Genomic DNA, 23080 nt, shown 5'->3' with positions numbered 1-23080 from the left:
GACCAGATTTTCCTCACCCGTAGTGAGTCTCTAGCTGTCAATGGTGTTACTTTTGCTTTACACATCAGCAGGGGTGAGGTAAGAATCGCACCCACCTTTCTTTCTTTTCATGTGCCCAGCAAGACATGCACATATAGTCACCAGATAGTCAAAGTTTCCATTCAGGTCACGTATGAGATGGAAGTGGACAATTTAGAGAAGCTTATGAGCTCCAATAATGGAGACCAGGTCAACAGTTTGCTATCTTGAATGGGGTAAAGCGAGTTCAGTAGTAGCTAGATTGGGGAAGGCAGAAGAGGCATAAGATGCAGATTTTACAAACATTTATTCTATTAGTTGTTGTGTGCACCAAATACCTGTGAACAGATGCTAGACAGACAACTGAGAATGGTCAGGGCTCCAAAAAAAACAAACAACAAAAAAAAACCCACCATGTTATGTGTCCAAGAGGAACAGCTTTGCTAGCTATAAAAACAGACCACAGGGTAAGTGCTGTGAAAGGAATTCTCATTTGTGAGCTAAGCGGTGATTTGAACTCAAGTCTGCAGAGGTAAAAAGCTAATGCATTAAGCTACTTAGCTTCCTACAAGTCATTAACAATTCATCCTTGAACACCACAGCAAAATAAAATGGGGGGGGGGGAAAAAGAGGGAAAAAAAAGACAGATTGCATTTAAGAATTTAAATCATTTTTATTGCTTTACCTGCCATTAGGACAATCTATAACAAAAGGAATAATAATATATTAGCACATACAGTACATCAGACTTATATAGTCAGATAACAATACAAAAATGGTCCTCTGGTTGACTATAGCTCTCTAGGGCAGTAGACTTCATAAATTTGCTAAAGGTGGCCTAGCAAGAGATTACTTCTAAAGCCCTGAATGTTAGCTAAGGCAAACTATGCCAAATTGTGGTTTCAAACATATTTAAATTGCACACAAAGGTAAAGCTATAACTGTGATTAATATTTAACTCAGACTTAGCTGGTTTATCTTAATCTTGTAGGTAAAACTACAAAAGGGAGTAAACAGCAAGCTAAAAAGATGCAATAGTGAAACCTGATTAGAAAGCATTATATAAAAAATGTGCATTTTTTTTGTGGAGCTCTAACTAGTTTACATAGGTGTTTGTTTTTTGGTGCATCAACAAGGATCAAATCAAGCTTCAAAGTAACTAAAATATATGAAGAAAAAAACCTAGTTAGACTGAAAACTGAAGAAAATAGTTTTAGAAAACTAGTTTTGTTTACTCCTGTAGAGCACTGATAGGAATCCTCCACTCAAAGATCTTTTGAAAAACAAATAGTTCACACAAGGCAAGCATTTCACAATTAATCCAATCACAAGGAGTTTGTGGATATATCCCTAAAACTGCAAAGATCTGATACTGTCAACTTTGTATTTATGTCTGATGAGCACACATTTTAAAAATGTCTACAAGCCTGGAAAGTAGTCTACCATGTCCAATTACCTCAAAAAGGAAAAAAGAAGGGATCCATCATTAGAAACAGTTGCAGAATGAATACAAAAATGCTTGCTGTCACTCCCAAATACAACCCTACTCTAGTTTATATAAATTACAGTTTAAAGGAAGCCTTAAGTTGCCTACATTATTGAACTGTGGAATTCAGTCAAATTTGTTGGGTAATATTGGTATGCACAGAATAATACAACACAAAGCTGGTAAATACTGAAATACATTTAAGACTCAGCAACAGTTTCCAAAAATATGTAAAATATTTTCTCATGTGAATCTGAAAAGCTGGGCAGGAAACAGAAGATGCAGGATTTGTGTTCAGACTAACTTTAAAATGAAAACTAAAAAGGTAAAATAACTTCTGGTTGGTTTAAAAATATATATACACACTTAAAAACAATAGAGTAGCAGGAATAACCAAAACATTCACTTTTTCTGCCTCACATTCTCCCCAGCATCTCTATTCATCTCATTGGGCTAGCTGCTCCACCCAGCATCTGATGCTGGTTGTGAACAGGCAAAATTAGTTTCCCGGGTACCAAGGAGTTAACTGAGCAAAGAATCTTTTGAAGGACAGAGTCAACTGTGAAATAAGTAGCAAGCAAAAGTTACAGGGCAAAACAATGTACGCTTCCAATTCCTGCACTGCATCCGGAGCACAAACATTACTATTTGGCACTAGCTGGGTAGTTGTACAATTCTTGTGCCAGTCTAAGGACAAGTGACTGAAGTTAAGAGTTTAACCCAAAGTTTGGCTATGGTTATGAACAGGTATGATCTAGAGGGGTGAATCCACAGCTGACAACAAGACAGGCAAAGATCAGTTGCAGTGAGGGTCAGGGAACTAAGTAATATCTGCAGCAGTTGACCAGAACTATAAATCTTAAAAGCTTTTACATGAAACCTGACAAAACATAACCAAGCAATCTTGAACCAGTACAAGGGTACAGAGCGACTGCTAACTTCCAACTGCAGCTGTAACAGCAGCTGATACCTCAGGATTGAACTGAGGATTACAGTACCCAGAAAATTTAAATCTAGAGAAGCTCAATTACAAGGGCAGTTCTCCTTTGAAAAGAAATACAGTAGATTAGGACCACAACCTAAAAATATGAACAATTTGAAAAGTATCTGTAAAAAAAATTTTCTCCACTGTTACATCCTTACTCTATGGCAATTAGCTTGGTGCCAAGAGACCTCTTCACCAAAAACAAGGCAGCGGTGGCCCAACTTGGACACTAGACATTGCATAGAGAGAAGCAGTAACAGCAAAAGTCTCCATAGAACTCTTTCTATTTAACGGGATAGAGAGCACAGAACTAATGCTCTAAAATAAAAATGGTGCTTTGATAAAGCAATTTTTCTTTAAACAGACAGGAAGCTGCAAATGCCAGTGGCCGTGTGGCTCTGCACAAGAGAATAAAGCAGTCTGCATTCGTGAAGCATGTATTTGAGAGGGAGCAAAATTTCAGACAGACAGGGATACAAAGCTGTTGTACTGCTGGATGTTTCGTTTGAGAATATCCGAGCACGGACCCAGGACACGCTCAAATCGGGGTCGGTCAAGCTTTACACATTTCAATGGGCCACGAGCAACGACTGTGGCAGCACGAGGACGGTTCATCAATAGAGCTATTTCACCTGGGATGACAAAGCGAAAACACGGTTAAAAGAACTGTAGCTACCACACTATTTAAAATTGCTACAAGAGTGCAGAGTAGATAACCCTAGGTTTTTAGCACTGATCAGAAAGATCTGTGAATAGAGTTGCATTAAAAATGAAATCAGTGTTTAGAAACCATTGAAGGATTGTCAAGTCAGCTGCTTCAAGAATAGTGTCTTCTATGAAGGTAGACTTGTATTTAAAAAAAAAAATTGGGGATACTCTGGGGTGTTCAGGACAGTTTGCTGCACTGTATTTGTATAGGTTTCACTATTCATAGGCAGGCCAAGTCATTTTTCTAGTGAATGAGTGGTAAACAAAAAGGTAATAGGTAATAATTGGAGATATACCAATCTCCTAGAACTGGAAGGGACCTCAAAAGGTCATCGAGTCCAGCCCCCTGCCTTCACTAGCAGGACCAATTTTTGCCCCAGATCCTTAAGTGGCCTCCTCAGGATTGAACTCACAACCTTGGGTTTAGCAGGCCAATGCTCAAACCACTGAGCTATCCCCTCCCCATAAAAAAGTAACCGTTTACAGTAAAGCACCTGCATAGTTATTAACATGTTGTAGAAATGACTGTTTATTTATCTTATCAAAACATAAGGATTGTAGGAGCTGGTATCAGAGGACATCTTTTTAAATGTAAAAACCAACAAAGCACCATTTGAATACAACCAGCTCTGAAATCTATGACTACTAATTTGAGAGATAACAGTTCCCTTAGTTTAGATATGCTTTGGCAGCGGGGTAATGGAGATCCCATATCGGGAAACCTCTAGCTTCCCATTTAAGAAAAAACAAAGTCAAAAAGCTTTGTTTCAAAAACCTGTTACAGTTGTTAAGTAACAACACAGTTAACTATCACAGAGCCTACATACCTAGAACAGAGACATGTTCAACTTGGCAGTTCTATTTCCACCAGAACATTCTGTACCTATGTGTAGCAACAGTAACCCCTACAAATACTTAAGTGAAGAGTTTGAGGAAATAGACATTTTTCCCTGATTACTTTGCATATACTCAACCTCAATGGGTTTTTTGATAGAAAGTTGCACTTCCAGTTTCATGCATCTGCCTGAGGACCGTGCACATTACTAGTCCTCTGCATGTTCTTCAGGCTCTGCAAGAGGCTAAATGCTAATTAAAGCAACAGCAAAGCTGAAAAACTGAATAGGCCATAGGTAGGCTTCTGCACAAAAGGAAAGGAGAGGGAGAGAAGGCCTGTGCATTTTTGCATTGCTCTGAAGCCATTCCAAGATATTTCTTTAAACCTCAGCAGAGGAGTTAAAAATAAAGCGAAAACGGACACAATTCAAAAACTATTTACTACACTATTTAAAGATTGCTGGACCCAAATAAAGTAAGTCAACAGATTTTTAAAAAAAAACCCTACATGGTCAAGTTAGTGTCCATTCAAAAAGCAAAGTAATTTACAGTTAATTTTACATTACCCACAAAATATAGTCTTAAAATATAAAGAAATGTATATTTCATCACAACCTTAACAGATGCAACATATATACACATTAAAGCCCTTCTGAAGAAAATGTGTATGTACATGAAAGACTTTGTTTGAAGCTGATTTACATAGTTTTCCATAAATCAATAAATGTTATATTCTATCCAACTAAATATTTTCCTTTGCTATCAATGTATCAATTTTTAAACTAAAAATACAGAGGCTAAAGATGTCTTCATAATGGAAGATGGTTGAGACCTTGGAACTAAAGGAGATGGTACCACCTTTCCACAATACATGGACTTCTGAGCTTTTAGTAATTTACATGGTACTCAAAGGATTATCAGTGTAGTTACAGAAGTTAATCAAAACAGATATTCTCAAACAATTGGCAGATAACCAAATCCATCCTGCCACTATCACCCTCTTAACCCACAGTAAGAGAGAGATATCACGCAGCTATGGAGACAAACAATGACAACAGTGCAGCCAATTACACCTGCAGCAATGTAACTCACCAAAATAATCAGAAGGTGCCAGTCTGCCCACTTCAACAAATTCTTCATTCTCCGACCTCCGCTGTAACACTGCAGCTGTGCCCTTTAATAAATCAGTTATTAGTAAAAGGAATTTGCCAATATCATTTGAAATATCTTAACTTTCACAAGAACTCAGCTTCATTGCAGCGTGTCATACAGGAAGTGTCTTATCCATTAAAAACCCCATTACACACTTCACGTATGTCACTATCCATTCATATTAAAACAAGGGTCCTCTGGGTCTCTCCTTTAAATCCCCTTAGGATGGTACTTATATGCATCATAGAAATCCTACTGCCTTCTTTGTTACTTTACAGGCATCATATAATTTGATTAGCAGGAAACACTCAAGAGATAATGGAACCAGTAACAAGAAACGTTACTAGCCATCTCCTGATCTATTCCTCTGTACTCAGAAAAATTAGGGAAATAGTATTGCCCTCTCAGACCTGCACTATGGATTATCAAGACAACTTTAAAAAAAAAAGTCCTTAGAAATATTGTGGTTCATATATTATGAAACTAGCAAGGCAGTTTCTGGAGATGCTTGCTTATCTAGAGATGCACTATAGCACATACCAGAACACCTACAGCTACTTTCAGGTATAGGACCAGAATAGTTTTACACCCACCAAAAGAGGATATCTAGGGTTTCCAATTCCCTCGGCTAACAGGTACTTGAGTGGGTTGATTTATGGACTAGACCAGCTACCTCACTGTCTTGGAAGTGTCATTTGTAAAAACAGCAAAGCAAGTTTACCTTCACCTTGCCCGGGCTCCCAAAAGTGTAAGTTTTAGTCACGTCATTCTCAGAATTTTACAGACACAAGGAGAATAAAATAAATTCTTAGAACCAGATGTTTAGTTTTGTGTAACTCAACATACTAAGCAGAAGTAACATTCACTTACCTCTAAGATAATAAAGAACTCATCTCCTGGTTCTCCCTGCACCACAATTTTCTGTCCATCCTCAAACTGTACCGGTTCCAAGGCATCAGCTACAGTGAGACGCTCCCACTTGTCCAGAGATTCTAAACAAAGTCAACAGTCAAAGGCTTTAGTATGTGTCATGCAATCTCTGTTCCCACTCTCAAAACATTACTCTCTCTCTGGTAGTACACATTTGTAAAAATCAAGACCTTAATTATAATAGTCTTAGGCTATGGCTACACTAGAGAACTTACAGCAGCTCTCAAGTATAGCCACTCTAAGCCAATGGGAAGAGAGCTCACCCCTCGACCTAAATAATCCACCCCCAACAGCAGTTATGTAGACAAGAGAAGTTCTTCTGCTGACATAACACTGTCCACACCGGCACTTAGGCTGATGAAACTTATGTAGCTTGGAGGAGAGGGGTGGCTTATTTACACCCCTGAGCAATATAAGTTACACCGACATAAGTGTAGTGTAGACATTGCTTTAGGATTATGCAAAAAAGCAGCACACACTATGGACTTGGTTTTAACAGATTACTACTACAGAGGTTTAACTGGGTATCCACCTCACTACATCCGCCATTACATCAAAGTTTAAAGTGAAACCTTTTCACTCACCCAATATAGATACTTTACTAAGGAATTCTTCATACATCTTTCTCTTTCTCAATGTACTGCCCTGTTTAAAAAAAACCAAACACCAAGATAAGCTTTTATTTTCTACTCATAATTTTGTAGTAGTTTTAAAAGAAAGTTAGATAAGCCACAAAAAAAGGCCACACAATTCAACAAGACTTAATATATTCTCTTTTAAGGGACCAAATTTGCAAAAAAGCATCAGTGCCTTCAAATCTCTGACCTCAGTGAGATCTGAGAGTGCTCAGCACCTCACAGAAGGCACTCAGGCAAAGGCTTGCACAATATACTGTCCCTAAATACTTAAAAAAAAACAAACGCATTCTTCTTGTAATGAACTTTGATAAGAGTTCAAGATTTGCCCATATCCATTATGATCAATGCTTTACATAATTTATAGCCCAATACTGCAACCATTACTCATGTGAGTAATAATGCTGGAGTTTAAGGGACTACTGGCAGGAGTAAGGACTGCTGGATCAGCCTCAAGTTTATTCTAGGCTGCATGGTTGACTGTAGTCGCTTATGACTATTTAAACACAGACCAGCAAAGTGGCAGGCTTAGAGAGTAGGAGAATCAAAGTCCAACAAGAGCAATCACACTGTTATAGCAGATCAAATATAAGCACAGATACTGCATTTGTAATTTAAGATGTGTCTTGGCCTAACAAGACACTCAAAATCTTTCCCTCCCCTTCTTGCCAGATGCACACAAAATCTGTGTGAATGACAGCACTGTTACTAGTCATGACCTAAACGAGTCTGACATTTCTTTTTATCCAAGATACAAGTCCCTCTGCATGACAACGCAGACAGAGGGCCTAGTGACCAGATCACTCAACGTCACAAAAAGACATTTCCGTTGAGTAAATATGCTACCTTGAATTAACTGCACAACCCATACATTCAAAACAAGGGGAAAAAAAAAAAAGAGAACTTGCCATAAGGATTCTTCTATAGCTGTCTCTGTCAATACCCCACAATTTCACATTTGTTTTTGCTTTGACAGTTGCTGCTCTGGGTGTTCCATAAATCAGGGCAAGTTCTCCAAAGCTGCCGCCTTCACCAACGTTGGTTGCCCACTCGTTGTTCACATATACCTGAAAGGAAACATATTGGTCAACAAGGGCAAACAACTGGCCACAAAGATACTTTAACATTTCCTCTTATTGTGTGCTATATTTTTAAACTATATTACACAGGGAAATATTCTAGTTTAGATCACCCCTGAAAGACTGGAGATTATTTAAGCATGAATTTGGCACCATTTCCAGGTTGTACTGAGATTTCAAAGACTTTGAGGAAAGGACTGTCTTTGTATGTACTATCATAATACTACTTTGTAGGTATATTCCATTTTTCATCCAAGGATTGTGAACTTAAGTCTCAGAACTTGATAGACCTGTGAAGTATTAACTCAGTTTTACAGCTGGGGAAACAGAGAAAAGATCACAAGAGGTTATGGCAAAAATTGGAATAAAACCCAGGTCTGTCTTTACTAGTCCTGTGCCTCAACTACAGGAGTATACTCCAGGGGTAGTCAATAGGTGGGCCAGATGCTTTTGAACGGACTGCAAAAGTCTATTTACTTATTATCAGCATTGTTATTTTTGTCTCTGGCGTCTGGACCTTGATTATACCTTGACCAAGAAAGTTGGACCTTGACAAACAAATCAATTAATCAATAAATAATTGGATTACCCCGGTATACTCTCTCTCCCTTTGTTTCTGTGCTCATATAGCATGAAACATTGTCAGCATTCAAACTGTTCATTTGGAGTCGCACAATATAGGATGTGTTCATGTTCTGCACAGTTGGGCAGTCCCATCCACAGGGCTGCTCAAAAGGAGCCAAGAGTAACAGACAAAATAAGCTTTCTTGAGAAGGATCCTGTTCTAAAGGAATATCCCAAAAGAATGGATAACAGAACAGTTCTGCCAGAGAAAAAATAATTTCTCATTTTCACATAAAGAAAGGCCACAAGAGGTTACTAGTATTTCTGCAAGGGGTGGATACATTCGCAGTTAATACAATTAAAATCTCAGCCATTACTAAAGCTTACATCCATTTCTCCTTGATCAACAACATAGAAGTTATCTCCTTCATCACCTAAAGAAAAAAAACAGATACAAAATTCAGTTGCAAAAAAGCTGTAAAGTGATTCATGTTTTATAAAAATGGCAGAGGAAAATTAAAAAGGCACTTTGGGGGTTTAATACATTAACCCTCGGCACCAGGCCTGCCAGAAGATGCCTCAATAGGGCTAAAAAAAAAAGGGCATTGCCTATTTTATGCTGGAAAAATGTGTCAATACAAGTGCATTTCCTCATCCTACCTGTGCCAGGGACACCTGCTCTTATGAAAGAGAGCAGCAGCCTTCCCTCTCCCCAGTAAATTCACCCAATATATTCTACAGAACCATCAAAAGAGTTTTCAAGCTGCTGATACAGACAGGGACTACCTGCAGTGACTCCACTCTCCTTTCCCCCCGGCCCCAGCCCCAAAGTAAGTTGTGGTTCACATAAAAAGCAAGCAAGCAGGGTCTACCAACAAGTGTTCTTACAGCCATAAGAGCAGAACAAACAAACCCATAGATCCAGAACCTTCTCACAACCTACAAATTGTTTATTATCAATGCAGCACTGTTACTTACCTTGCTGGATCACAGTCTCGCCTGCAATGTAGGTGACTGGGAACATAGCATCAAAGATGTCACTGGAAGAGATTTTTCAAAGTTATCAACAGTTTGGTTGCCTGTTATATGCACATGTGTTACTACTGACATTTGAGAGAGATTTTTCAGGATTTCTCTAGTTATTGACCTGTCTGGACTGACTGCTCCCATAAAGCTGTTCAGTTTTGCAAGTTGTCATTTGTTTAAAATGTTTGTTCTTTAAAACACTAAAATCTTTAAAAAAGCAACAGTGAAATCATACTATTAGCAAAGCAGAGCCAGATTAAGAGATTAACTCCTACCTTCTTTCATTATCATCAAGATGGGCAAATAGCACATTCTTCTCAATTGCTTTAGCCAAAGCAGCCATAGTCTTGTAATCTTTAGGAATAACCTAGAGCATAATCAAAACCAAAGTAACTCCGATTATAAATGTTGAAGAAAAAAATCTTTGCACTTAGATGGCCAACTAAATGAATCCAATTACCCCAATAAAACATTAGTATGGCCTCATTTTTTCTTTCAAGTGCTATAGAAAGAAGAGGAAAAGCTTGTCACATTAAGATCTGTTTGAGCCAGTATAAAGAAAATAGCATAAGTGATCTCTTAAGGTTAACTATACAATTCCATGCTGAAGTTTGCAATTTCTCTCGCAGACCCCAAGGATCTGTTTTGACCTGGGTTTGCTCAAAACAAGTAGTAATATACCCATAAAAGACGGAAGAAAGCTGTCCACCATAATGGTGCACTGTATTGAAATTCTGCCAGAGACAAGAAACAAGAAGAAAACATATCCAAAGATTTTATGGAGCAAGACAGCGGAACAGGATGTGATTTGTCCAGAAGTGGGAATGGCTCAAGTGAAACCAAAGTCTTGTTACCATGCATCACAGGCTACAACCCAGAGTAAACATGCTGGCTTGGCATGACTGCTTTGTAGACCTACCATGTGGGTTAGCAAGGCCACACCAGCTGGGTACTATCCAGAACTCATGCACAAAGCTGCAGTGGTTTGGTATGCATTTATGTAACATCATTGGGGCAACACACAGAGGACAGCAATATGCCCCCTGGATAACAGAGAGGCCTAGATATGACCAAAGATTAGATTTGCATGGGTTTGGGAATGGTTAAAGTATAGGCCACCTTTCTAACGTAAGATGCAGCATCCTCTTCTGTGTAGACTTCTGCACTGATGGCCCCACGTCTTCTTCGGCCCTTCACCACAGGGTTCATAGGTGGAGGAGGGGAGATTTCATCCTCACGCGAGTCTGAACGTGATCCAGATTTCTGTTGATTCAACAACTGTTTTGCTTCCTCCTAAACAGGAAGGAGATGTTTCCGTGTCACATAATCCAAGGGTAAAAATGCAGTTACATATCATATTCCAGTTCAATCTGCCAACATAAGAGATTCCTCTCTACTATTAATATCATACTATGGCAGATGGGAAGATACTTCTATAACAGTAAGGCTGCTATGTTTTAAAGCAGCATAACAGACACAAGAGTCATTCAAAATCTATTTCCCTTATTAAAATAAACTGGCACTTTCACCCCACTCTTATGACGTAACCAGCACACAATGGAGGAACTCCACCTTTTAAGTGCTGCTGCTTGCATAGGATGTATTCAACAAGTGAGCCCAGTAGTTTTTCCCTGGACTGAGTTGTTTTGGGTTTTTTTGCTTTTAAAGACAGAAGAGCAGTTACCCAGAAAACCATGTTATAGAAGCAGCTAGAAAACAAGGTCAAATCATTGACCAAGAAGGTATTTAATAACCTTAGGTTATTTTAACAGAAACATAAATGAGTTATTGGATGGATATTAGTGTTCATAAATCCAGCCATTGGTTTACATTCCAAGCCACAGATTTGTTAGCTTTTATAAGAGGTTTTTTTTCCCCCATACTGATCACTTGTCAAGTTGAGTGAGAGACACCAGACTATCAGAACTGAAATAAAGTTAAATCTAGCTAGTCAGTCACCCAGAATACTGGTTCCTCTATATGTAGATAAATCTCTGCATTAAGCATCTTCACATAACTATCATTTTCATATGACTTTGTATTATGCCTGTTCATATAACCTTGCATTAAGTCTTCCCATATAACACCTCTATTTTCATACAACTTTATATCAAGTCCTTTGATATAGGAACTCTACATCAAATCCTTATACAAAAACTTTCTATTGAGCCTTGGTATAATGTTATAGCCCCTAAGGATAATTAAGGTAGAAGAAAAATGTCTTTTCACAAGGAGTAGAAGATCTCCCCCTTTTCATCTACTGCCCTGTTGAATGAATGAGGCGTGAATGAGCAAGGCATGGAAGGCAAGCACCTCCAGACAGCTGCAAGGGCTGGAGAAGGGATGGAAGCCAGATCCAAGAACAATAGAACTTGTCAAGTGGGCTCTATAAGAAGATCAGACACACTGACGCCTTGGGGGTTAGAAGCGAGCACCTTCTTTTGAAAACACCCTCTTTGAAAATTAATGTGGCAGCATTAAGACAACACCCAGAAGGAAGCACCACTGATGACCAACTGACAGACACAGATTTTGCATCTGGTATAGATTTGCATGAGAGGGCAGCTGCTATAAACGTGAGGTGTCTTGCAGAGGATCCTGGGTCTTGTCTTGTCAACATCAGAGCATTGATCCGGATCAACAGTAGCTCCACCCCTCCCCCATCTAACTCACCTGGCCAGTGAAGTTAAGGGGAGCAACTAGTTAGTAACACCACCACCATGACGGCGTGTGCTTGTGTGTGAGCGCGCATGAGTTTAATATATATCATATGCATATGATGTAGTGTTGATTGATACACGTATTACCAATAAATGTGGTGCTTTGCCTTATCCTCAACCAAAGTAAGGTTGAGAGGAGATATGATTGCTCTCTTTAAATATATCAGAGGGATAAATACCAGGGAGGGAGAGGAATTATTTCAGCTCAGTACTAATGTGGACACGAGAACAAATGGATATAAATTGGCAGTTGGGAAGTTTAGGCTTGAAATTAGACAAAGGTTTCTAACCATCAGGGGAGTGAAATTCTGTAACAGCCTACCGAGGGAAACAGTGGGGGCGAAGGACCTCTCTGGCTTTAAGATTAAGGGCTTGGCTACACTTACTAAGCTTGATAAGTTTATGGAGGGAATGGTTTGATAGGATAACACTATTTAGTCAATAGGTCAATAACGTGCTGCCACTGGTAATTAGTACCGAGAGTCAATGTTGGGATATTGAAAGTCTTTTTCCTGAGTGTCTGGCTGGAGAGTCTTGCCCGCATGCTCGGGGTTCAGCTGATCGCCATATTTGGGGTCAGAAAGGAATTTTCCTCCAGGGTAGATTGGCAGTGGCCCTGGAGGTTTTTCGCCTTCCTCCGCAGCATGGGGCAGGGGTCGCTTGCTGGAGGATTACCTGCTACTTGAAGTCTTTAAACCAGGATTTGGGGACTTCAACAGCTGAGTCAAGGGAGAGAATTATTTCAAGAGTGGGTGGGTCAGTTTTTGTGGCCTGCATTTTGCAGGAGGTCAGACTAGATGATCATAATGGTCCCTTCTGATCTTAAGTTCTATGATTCTATGATCCTCCCTGAAAAGATCCTGTGCAGTACTTTAAGTACAACATATATGCACTGAAGGAGTTGACTCGGGGTAGGTCTACACTGCAGGTAGGAGGTGCTATTCCCAGTGCAGGTAGACAGACTACACTAGCTCAGCTCAAGCTAGTGCACCAAAAATAGCAGTGTGGACGTTGCCACACTGGTGGTGGCTCAGACTAGCTGAGAGAGTCCATGCCTGCCTGATGTCCTGGATCTGCACTCATGTGGCTGGCTCAAGCCAACACCAATGCTGCAATAATCACACTGCTAGCTGCAGTGTAGACAATGAATTAAGTAGATTTGATATTGCTAGAACCAAAAGTGGAACCAAAGTATTTAAAATCATGACAGCTTCAGCTAAGTTTTCCAAGCATTTTGGTATGGAACTTTGGGATAGTTCCTCAGTTTTTAAGGTCTTATCTGCTGTGCCTGGATCCCAGGCCACTTTTAATTGCAGGCTCTGATCCAATGTCCTTGACCGAACTCTCCCCTCCCACGTACCGCCAGGCAGTGTTCTGCTCGGCTGCCATCCTCCACTCCGGATATACATGCAATGCCACTTAAATGCTATGTATAACCAGAGTGCTTTGGAAAGAAAGAAATCAGATAACCATTACAGCGAGTTTACATTTTATGCTTCTTTGCTGGCCAAAGAAACTCCACTGGCCTGTTTAGTCAGTTTCACTTCCTGCTTCTCATGCAGGAATGAAATAGTGTGTGATGTTTCAAAGAGCTGGGGCATATTTAAACTTCTTTCTATTTTTAGGGAAGAGTCCATTACACTCAAGTTTTGTTAAAAATAGTTCAGTGACATAAGGGTTGGGTTTAAACTACAGTATTTGACAGCATCCTTTCTATGGCATATATGACAACATCTGCAAACATTCACTCATCTTCCACAGCCCACGTCCAAGGATGGCCGTACCACACATACTCAGAATATACATAGAAAGTTGTTTTAAAATTATATCTATTTATCTGTGACACAAGATCCACTCTATTTGTTCCAATACTATAGACATATCAGGAGGAACACAACTTGAAGTCCAGTAAGTTTAAGAGTTAGGAGTACTGAAAGTAATACACAGTCCACCCCAAATTACCCTTCCAAATCTTGTCATTCAACATTCATGTTCTTTTTTTAAAATATGATTTCTCTCCCATGTGAAAGGTCCAATCAAACAATAGGGTAACTGACTTATGATACAGGGGACACGGTGAAACTAACTATACACTAAATGTTTTCAAATTTACTAAATAAAACTGAAGAGGTAGAAATGTATCTTGCTAAATTACTCTCTCTTACAGCGATCAAAAATGTTATACCAGACAGCAGTAGTATTTTAATTAGTATCCCCTTTTATAGTTTCAGGTGTTAAGTCATTTATACCAGTTGAGACCTTTAGGTGCTACTGTAGAGCAGAGAGCCACTGTACTAGGCCCTGTACAAACTTAGAAAATGGCAGTCCTTGCCCCAGAGAGTTTACAATCTAACCATAATTTGTGATAATAGGTCAAAAACTCCACTTTTCCCCCTCAGTTTATAAAGGCTATATATCGCAGCTAGATATTGGACAGAAACGTTTTGCATGGGGACTGGCAAGAGAATCATCATAATTACAGGGATGTCACATTCCTCCAAAAAAGGAAGACAATTTTATCAGTGACAGCAACTTATGCATTAAGCCTGTACTAAGGTGTCATTTGCTGACTTGGACCCTGATCTTGCAAGCTGCTCTGACAGCTTCCAGGACTGGGGTCTTAACTGTTCACACCATCAGGTCACAAAAAATTATGGCATTAGAGACAATTTAGAGCATTTTACTGTGGGCAGTCAAGCAAACATTTAACATTAAAAAGAAAAAAAGTAACTGTTTGTTACATGACCAAATATCTAGAAAATGTAATGAGTCTGTATAATGTGTACTATATATAACACAGAGAGAGAGTGTAAGTATTCTGAAGGTAGAGTTCTATCTAGGGACAAAACTAACATTTTTTAATAGGCCATTATAGGAAGTACTCTTTCAGTTTCAGAACTATTGGACTGCACAGTTAGATATTTTAATTACTTCTGAACCCAAACCTCATTAAGTGACTCATTAGTCTCCGTTGCTTCTGTGCAATTTGTACTTCTAATGGACGGTAGCAAATCAGCATGCCACTCTAGACATCTGAGAAAAAAGTTAGCATCCGATGGCTTAATACTAAAACAAGGAATGTTAAAAGATCTCCTTTAAATCCACAACAGCAAGGTGAATTTAAGGGAAATAACCTCATTGTGCCCGTGTTTTGTACATAAGTCACTCACTGTGTCAAGCGCCCTGCAATTCCTAAGCATGGGAGAGTGTTTTGGCGGGGGGTGGGAGGAGAGGGAGGAGAGCATGGCACAGCACAGGGGAACAGGACAATTTAAATCTTTTTTGTATTACACAGTTATATATTGACAGTATTTTTTAAAAAGTGTACTTATCCCCATGGACAGCTATGCCCATTTTTTAACAATTACCTAACCGACTGTAGTAGTGACCTTTGCATTATCTACACTAAGCTTCTACAGCTCATAAGCCAGAGTATGAGGCCAGGCACAGTATTGTGTAGCTAGTAACTTATTATTCTTCACCGGTGTTAAGTAAGTCACATGTTTGCAGAGTAGAACACACACAAAAGTCTTAGTCTGCCACACGTAGACCAACTACATGGACATTTTATTTAAAGTGTAGTAGTTTGGTTCATATGGAAACATTCTTCACCAAATTACTTTTAAAAGGAGGAAAAAAGGCTCTAATTCCTATAAATAAGTTGGACACAGGAATTTAATACATATATCTAGGTAGAAGTTTCAAAACTGATTTTTTTCAAACAGATGGAAGCTAATTTTTAAGGCATAAAATAATGAATTATGGTTAGAGATACATCATGTGGAAGAGGTAATCAGAAATATAGAACTACAGAAAGGAAGAGCTGAACAGTGATCTTTATTTCAGCAATATGTTTAGCCTCAATTTTTAAAGTAATGTTTCTTACTAGTATGTTTTTTGTCCATATTGCTACAGCAGCCTCTATCTTCCCCCATTTAACAGGGTTACGGGGGTATATCAACAGATAGGTCAAGATGTATCTCTGACAAAACAGAACTTAGAAAGGTCCGAAGGCCACATTCCTTTGCAAATCTCTTCACTCACCCAGGAGTTGGAGGTGATTAATAATAGTGCTTAGCACTTGTGCTCTTCAGCCACAGATGTCAGAGGACATCTTGTTCTAGACTAAAACTTTGCTGATCTGTTATTTGATAGCTATTTAGGCGTTATGACACCTGGTTAGACTAAGGCCAAGTTTAGAATCAGTGGGCCTAATGGATGAAACTAGTTAGAGAAGAGTACAATTTGTTTTTTAAATACAAATCTGCATATAAAAATGGACTTCAAGACAAGCAAAGTGTTTAAATTCATATCATGCTTTCATCTGAGATTAACGAGAGATAAAATAAATAAATAAAATAAAGTGATTGCACTAGAGTCAGTTAACATTATATATGGTGATTTATCTTTGATAATACTGAAGGACCTTTACTGAAATTTACAAAAATCCATTTAGGGGGAAAATGTAAATATTGAACTACTGTTATTTTTAACCTTCTGACAGGTTTGGACTCTGAGTGAATACAGCTTGCTACATTTGAAACAAAAAAGCCTTGAGTTATTTCAGCCTGGACGAATACATACACTTAAGTACAGAGCTAGCAGGACCTGTTGTCTTACTAAAAAGGAATCTGAGCTTCCTTTGCCAGATTAAATATTGCATTCACTGCATGTTAGCCTACTACATGGAAACATGTGTCTTTTCCCCTTTTACATCCCAGTAGCTATTCTAACTATGTACTGTGAACTAAATGCACTAAAAAGGTAATTATTTTGCAATATTCAAAACAGTTACTCTAAAAAGTGCTGAAATGCAGAATTTAGGATCTATTTGTGATTAGAGTAACTCAAACCCCACACCGACAATCAGTGAACTTTACAGAAGTTGGGTAGTTTGCTAAAGGCATTTTATGGAGACCGTTCTTGAAGATGCAACTACACATTCAGGTTAAAAATGTAGGAAGTTGGACAGAAGATTATCCCAGTTCTTGGCCACAAAACAAGGGATGTTTTTCTTCAGATATTGTGCCCAATACTAGAGTTTGTATTAAAATCTGCAGCATTCACTGATGGATCCAATAACTAAACAGTGGTCTGCATGATGGAATCATAAGGAAGATGCCACAGTTTGTTTGCTGTTTGACCTTGCTATTCTACAGATTGAAGTACAGAGGGGAAAAACTATTAGCAAAAGTGAATTAGAATAAGGAGAAAAATATTATATATGGTGTCATAACTATAAAGGGAAGGGAAGGGCCCTCCTGTGTACAATACTATAAAATCCCTACTGGCCAGAGACACCAAAATCCTTTTACCTGTAAAAGGTTAAGAAGCTCAGGTAACCAGCCTGACACCTGACCCAAAGGACCAATAAAGGGACAAGATACTTTCAAATCTTGGTGGGGAGAAGGCTTTTGTTTGTGTGCTCTTTGTTTTGGAGTTGTTCACTATTGGGACCAGACATCAATCCATGCTCTCCAAATCTTTCTGAACCAGTCTCTCATATTTCAAACTTGTAAGTAACAGCCAGGCAAGGCGTGTTAGTTTTATCTTTGTTTTCTCAACTTGTAAATGTTCCTTTTTGCTAGAGGGTTTACCTCCGTTTGCTGTAACTTTGAACCTAAGGCTAGAGGGGGTTCCTCTGGGCTCTATGAATCTGATTACCCTGTAAAGTTATTTTCCATCCTTACTTTACAGAGATGATTTTTACCTTTCTTTCTTTATTTAAAAGCCTTCTTTTTAAGAACCTATTGATTTTTCCTTGTTTTAAGATCCAAGGGGATTGGATCTGGACTCACCAGGAATTGGTGGGGGAAAGGAGGGGGGATGGTTAAATTCTCCTTGTGTTAAGATCCAAGGGGTTGGATTAGTGTTCACCAGAAACTTGGTGAAGAAGTCTCTCAAGACTATCCAGGGAAGGGAGCTAGTATTTGGGAGTGGTGGCAGCAAAATCAGATCTAAGCTGGTAATTCAGTTTAGGAGTTCACATGCAGGTCCTCATATCTGTACTCTAAAGTCCAGAGCGGGGAAGGAACCTTGACATATGGATTCTGTAAATCCATATAACGAGAAGAGTGCCTGCAACTGACTATAATGTGAAGTGACAGCAATAGCCACCACAGTACTTACCAAAGACTATTGGTTTGCAGATGCAGAATAGCATAGATAGTAACCGGCAACAGAAAAGTACTAGATATAAATATGCTGGTAGAAAAGATCAGTTACACCAAGTTTTGCCCTTAATCACAGCTTACATAAAAATGCTATTGTAAAGATGTTCAGAGATAAGAAATAGGTATATTAAATAATCACTCACTCAATGGGGCTAGTCTTCGTTGCAAAAGTGGGCATTGGAATGTGAGGATCATATTTACACAGTGCTTTCCATGCACAAGGATCCCACAGTACTTTACACAAGGTGTGTGCAAGAATCATTTAGCTCACCTCTGGGACAGAATGTACCAGCCATTTAACAGAAACACTGAGTTCAGGACAGAAAGCAAAGACAAATTTATCTATTTGAAATGTGGGTACGAATCTCAGCTGAAGTACAAGAGGAAAGTCACCAAATGTTAATTCTCAGTGAACAAGTCTGGTTAGGATTACTATTTTTCCACGCTCACCAATATTATATCTGCAACTCACTATAGAAAATTAATTAGCCTCAATATAAAAGTTGAACATCCATCACTAAAATACTTCAGGGTTATACATAAAAATAAATTTAATAATTTAGGTCATCATAAATCAGGCCATATGTCCCACCTATTGACCCCAGTACCAAACTGACAGATTTTATTTTCAGTAGCTAACTTGAATCGGTTTCCTTACTAGTTTCTCTCTCTCCTCATCATATGGGCATACTTTTGGTTGCTATAGGGATGCTTTTCACTAGTGAGCAACTGGCATTTAGCTATAGAAAGGACACTTTCTTTTCCAAACAAATACTTTGCTTCAGTTTCAAACTTAAACTATTAATAAAAAATATTGGTCAAATCTGAATCTCAGTCTTTATTTTAAGAAACTATGAGAGAGACTGTAAATAAATGCATTCTCCCCCCTGCTCCGCAGACTTATTTTTACCTTCTCCAATCTTTCAAAATATTCCCTGAGGAATCCCATGGGTCTCTCGGGTCGAACTGTACATAGCTGTACAATGCAGTCCTTCAGAAGCTGCTGGATGTTGTGTTTTTGGACATAGAGTTCACATTCTCTGAGGCTACGCTCCTCCTCGCTGGTGTTGCTGCTAGAGGTTGCCATTGCTGATGTTTAAGGAAAAAAAAAATTACATGAACTGCATAGAGAACTAAGATGATCCAGCTGACGTGCTGCCTAGCTATGCTTCATATTAACTTTTGTTGCAGTGATCTTGCTTAAAAAAACCCTAACTTATCTGCAGGGCTAGTAATTAAAATAAATGTTCAATTCCCAAGTCTGTGCTCTGGCCCAGCAATGCAAAGAGGTGATGTACTTGGCATCTGGGAAGAAATGGGAACCTTGGGCTGCTCTACAGAAATTCCCACAGGCCCAACAGGAGCAGAGGTTCCCCTCGCACTCCCTAACCCCGCTCCCCAGCTGAATGAAACTCAGCAACCCTGGCCCCCTGAGCATTCTGAAAGACATGGAGTCATATGGGCATAGGCTGTCAATTACAGCCCAGATTTCCTGCCCCAGTGAGGTCCCTCTCACACCACAGAGGCAAGTTTTAAAAATATTTGAAGTATGGTGACACTTGTTAAGGTAACAGCAAAAGTCAGCTCCCTGGACAGCTAATAAAAGCCATGGAAATACAGATGTTTGCCCAATGGAGATGCTCTTTACTTCAAAGTAAAGAAAATGGGGTGACATTTAGACTAAAACACTGTAATTCTGAAGTATGCTCACAGTAATTAGAACTATTAGATTTCAAAACAATACATATAATGCCAGATCTTAATAGGATTTATTAATAGCATAATTTCCAGTGCATGAAAATTTCCATGTTACTTTATCCATTTTTGTTTATGCAAGTTGCTCTCAAAAAAGGTTAACAGAGAAAAGGCTAAAGTAAAAATATGTTTAAAAAGGCATTTACATAAAAAACACATGTAAAGAAAGTTACCTGGGGCACAGATAGGGACAGCTCTGGATACGTAGAGAATTTATAATGCAGTGTGCTGATCCCAAAATCTGCTTTTGGGAGGGAAAAAAATTAGACAGAAAATCAGATATTAAACATGCTACTTAACAGTCACTGCGAAAATCCAAGTGCTACAGTCCTATTACACATGCTTTTTCCATTTAGGCACGGGATTGACAAACATAGCATACACAGCAATATAGTCAATATAACTAACTATGCTCCTTTGAAATGTGCTACTAGAGATTATAGGAGGACTAAAGTTAATTTAGAACAGACAACACTTCAAACAGGTTGCATTCTTGTCACTTATCTCAACAAAAGTATGTAGAGAAGCAGCTACATTGTAATATTTATGCAACACACACATGTGGTTTACACTGAGGAAAGGCTGCCTGAAAGTTCTACAGTTACCCCTTCTGTTTTGACAACTTGCATGCTGAAGGTCAATAAGTAGCCTAATTAAATGTCCAAGAGTAACTTTGTGGCTCCATGACAGCCTGCAAATTAGAGTCTATGGAAAAAGCATCATGATGCAGATAGACAGCAAACGTGAGTCGCTAGTGGCTCAAAGAGACTACTGTGAAAAAACAATGCCAATAGAGTACATATCAAGCAACCAAGCCAGCCCTATTTTTTCCATTGAACTTTCTACATTTTGTAACAATAAAACTTATTTTAAAAGCCACCATACACAATTGCAATGACTTTACTATGAGAACCCAAACAACTCCATACTTCGGGGAGTTATAAATCCTGATCCAAATTTTGGACCTTAATCCCATCTCTAATTTTTAGTTCAATTTCCAGTGCCAAAATTGAAGCCTCTACGTGGAATCCTGATGTGAACAACAACCAGAATATATTCAAACCACAAAATAAGCTCCTCAGGTGCGGTGAGGGAATCCCCCCAAACAGCAGCTGAAATATTAGCCTCATCCATTTGTGAGGGAGATTCCCTCATTCTGAGATTAGTTTTGGATTTATAAGCAGCAACAGTCTGAAGGAGAAAGACTTAAATAAGTGAAATTTGAAGTCTCATTGAAAACCTTTGCAAAAATCCTTTTAAGAAAGGGGATGGATTTTTAATGTTTTAAAGTCCAATGTAAACCCTGAAAACCTAAACATTTTCCTATAATACCTTCGCACTTTCAGTGAAGCAAAACTTGGCAGATCTGTGGTTTACTGGCTGGGTTTGGTGCAGCACATAAAGGAAACTCCTTTCAAACTACCCCAGCTTGGGATCCCCGCAATTCAGGTGGAAAAGGTAACCCTGCCAAGTCGGATTCCCTGCAGGAGGCAGCACCCTCTCCCAGCGATCAGATCAGGCGGGATTCACATTCAGGGGTGCATGTCAATAAAGTGAAACCTCCTCTTCCTGCACGGGGGCGCAGGGCATGAAGATTTCCCCACGCCCACCCCATGCAAAACACCCACACACACACACACGCCGCCAGCATAGCAAACCTGCTCCGGGTCTCATGCTCCCAGACAAGGCCATAACACCGTATCTCCACTATACTGCTCCCAGCCCAGCCCCCCTCCAGGTCTCCCCCCCCCCAACCCAAACCCAAGGCCCTGCCCTCCTCCCCCACCTCCTGGGTGCCCCACCAGTGCCCTGGCCTCCTCCCCCGCCCTCCCCTCACCCCCAGATCTACCCTCCTCCCCCCACCCCCCTAGACCGCTCCGCCACCAGCGCCCCCCCTTCCCCTCCCCCATCAGGGCCCTGCCCTCCCCCGGGGCCTTCCTCCCCTCCCGTGCCCCGCCCCCTCGCCCACGGAGCCAGGCCTCCCGCCGCTCCGGGCGCGCGGCCTCTCCCGGGGCCTCCTCCCGCCTCGGCTCCCGCCCAGAAGCCTCGCGGGCCGAGGCCGGGCCCGCACTCACCGCGGGGTCCGGGCGGCTCCCTCGGCCTCTCTCACCCGCGTCCCCCCCGACCCGGACTCCGGCCTCGCTGGTGATCTCGGCGGCGGCGGATCCCACCGGAAACCAGCTCCCTCAGCCAATCGCCGGCCAACCTGACGTCAATGCGCCTCGCTCTCACTGCGAGCCGTCACCCCCGGCAACCTTAAAGGGGACGCACAGCTCCGTCCGCGCCTTAAAGGAGCCGCCGACACATTCGTCGCCTCCCGCTGATAAGGGACCGCGGCGCCCCCGTTCTGTCCTCCCCGCTCGCCTCCCGTTGACAAGGCTCCGCAACCGGCCCCGCCCCTCAGGGGTCGGCCAGGCCCAGCCGCCTCCTCTCCTCTAAGGAGCGGCGCGCCCCGCCCTGCCCCGCCCGGCTCCAGCCTCCCCCGGGGCGCTGCCGCCCGCTCCCTGGGAAGGGGACGCGGTGGGCGGCGCGGGCTGGAGCCGGGCGGGGCACGAGGGCCCGGCACGTGCTGGGCACGGGGCCCCGGGTCCGGGCTCGGTACGAGCCCCAAGGGCCACGCGCGGGCCTGGCCAGGCTGGGCAGGGGGCCCCGGGTCTGGGCTCGGTACGAGCCCCAAGGGCCGGGCACGGGCCTGGCCAGGCTGGGCACGGGGCCCCGGGTCCGGGCCGGGCACGAGCCCCAAGGGCCGTGCACGGGCCTGGCCAGGCTGGGCACGGGGCCCCGGATCCGGGCCGGGCACGAGCCCCAAGGGCCACACGCGGGCCTGGCCAGGCTGGGCATGGGGTCCGGGGGGCTGGGTACGAGCCCCAAGGGCCGTGCACGGGCCTGGGCACGGGGCCCCGGATCCGGGCCGGGCAGGGGCCTGGCCAGGCCGGGCACGGGGCCCCGAGTCAGGGGGGCTGGGTACGAGCCCCAAGGGCCGTGCCTGGGCCTGGCCAGGCCGGGCACGGGGCC

The 23080-nt window shown here is 41.3% G+C and overlaps 1 protein-coding gene across 4 annotated transcripts; it reads right to left on the bottom strand.

Annotated features, from left to right (window-relative positions):
* Positions 1 to 671: 671 nt before the first annotated feature.
* PRKAR1A (protein kinase cAMP-dependent type I regulatory subunit alpha) lies at positions 672 to 22335 on the bottom strand. 4 transcript variants are annotated; one of them, XM_044981749.1, is made up of 12 exons: positions 22141 to 22335; positions 20239 to 20309; positions 19221 to 19399; positions 10537 to 10710; positions 9693 to 9784; positions 9370 to 9431; positions 8779 to 8825; positions 7657 to 7815; positions 6698 to 6758; positions 6054 to 6175; positions 5124 to 5205; positions 672 to 3121 (listed from the first exon to the last, which is right to left on the bottom strand). In XM_044981749.1, exons 3-12 carry the CDS (start codon positions 19395 to 19397, stop codon positions 2949 to 2951), a joined length of 1149 nt encoding a protein of 382 aa, XP_044837684.1. In that variant the 5' UTR covers positions 19398 to 19399; positions 20239 to 20309; positions 22141 to 22335; the 3' UTR covers positions 672 to 2948. The 4 variants fall into 4 exon arrangements, with proteins under 4 accessions (XP_044837684.1, XP_044837683.1, XP_044837685.1 ...); XM_044981748.1 differs by having other exon boundaries at positions 20239 to 20306; positions 22141 to 22334; XM_044981750.1 differs by lacking the exon at positions 22141 to 22335 and adding an exon at positions 21398 to 21690 and having other exon boundaries at positions 20239 to 20306.
* Between the last annotated feature and the right edge of the window lie 745 nt (positions 22336 to 23080).

Source organism: Mauremys mutica, chromosome 12 (assembly GCF_020497125.1).
Source record: "Mauremys mutica isolate MM-2020 ecotype Southern chromosome 12, ASM2049712v1, whole genome shotgun sequence".
Taxonomy (NCBI): Eukaryota; Metazoa; Chordata; order Testudines; family Geoemydidae; genus Mauremys; species Mauremys mutica.
The sequence above is the reverse complement of the archived record's forward strand: the minus strand, read 5'-3'. Positions and strand labels throughout refer to the sequence as shown.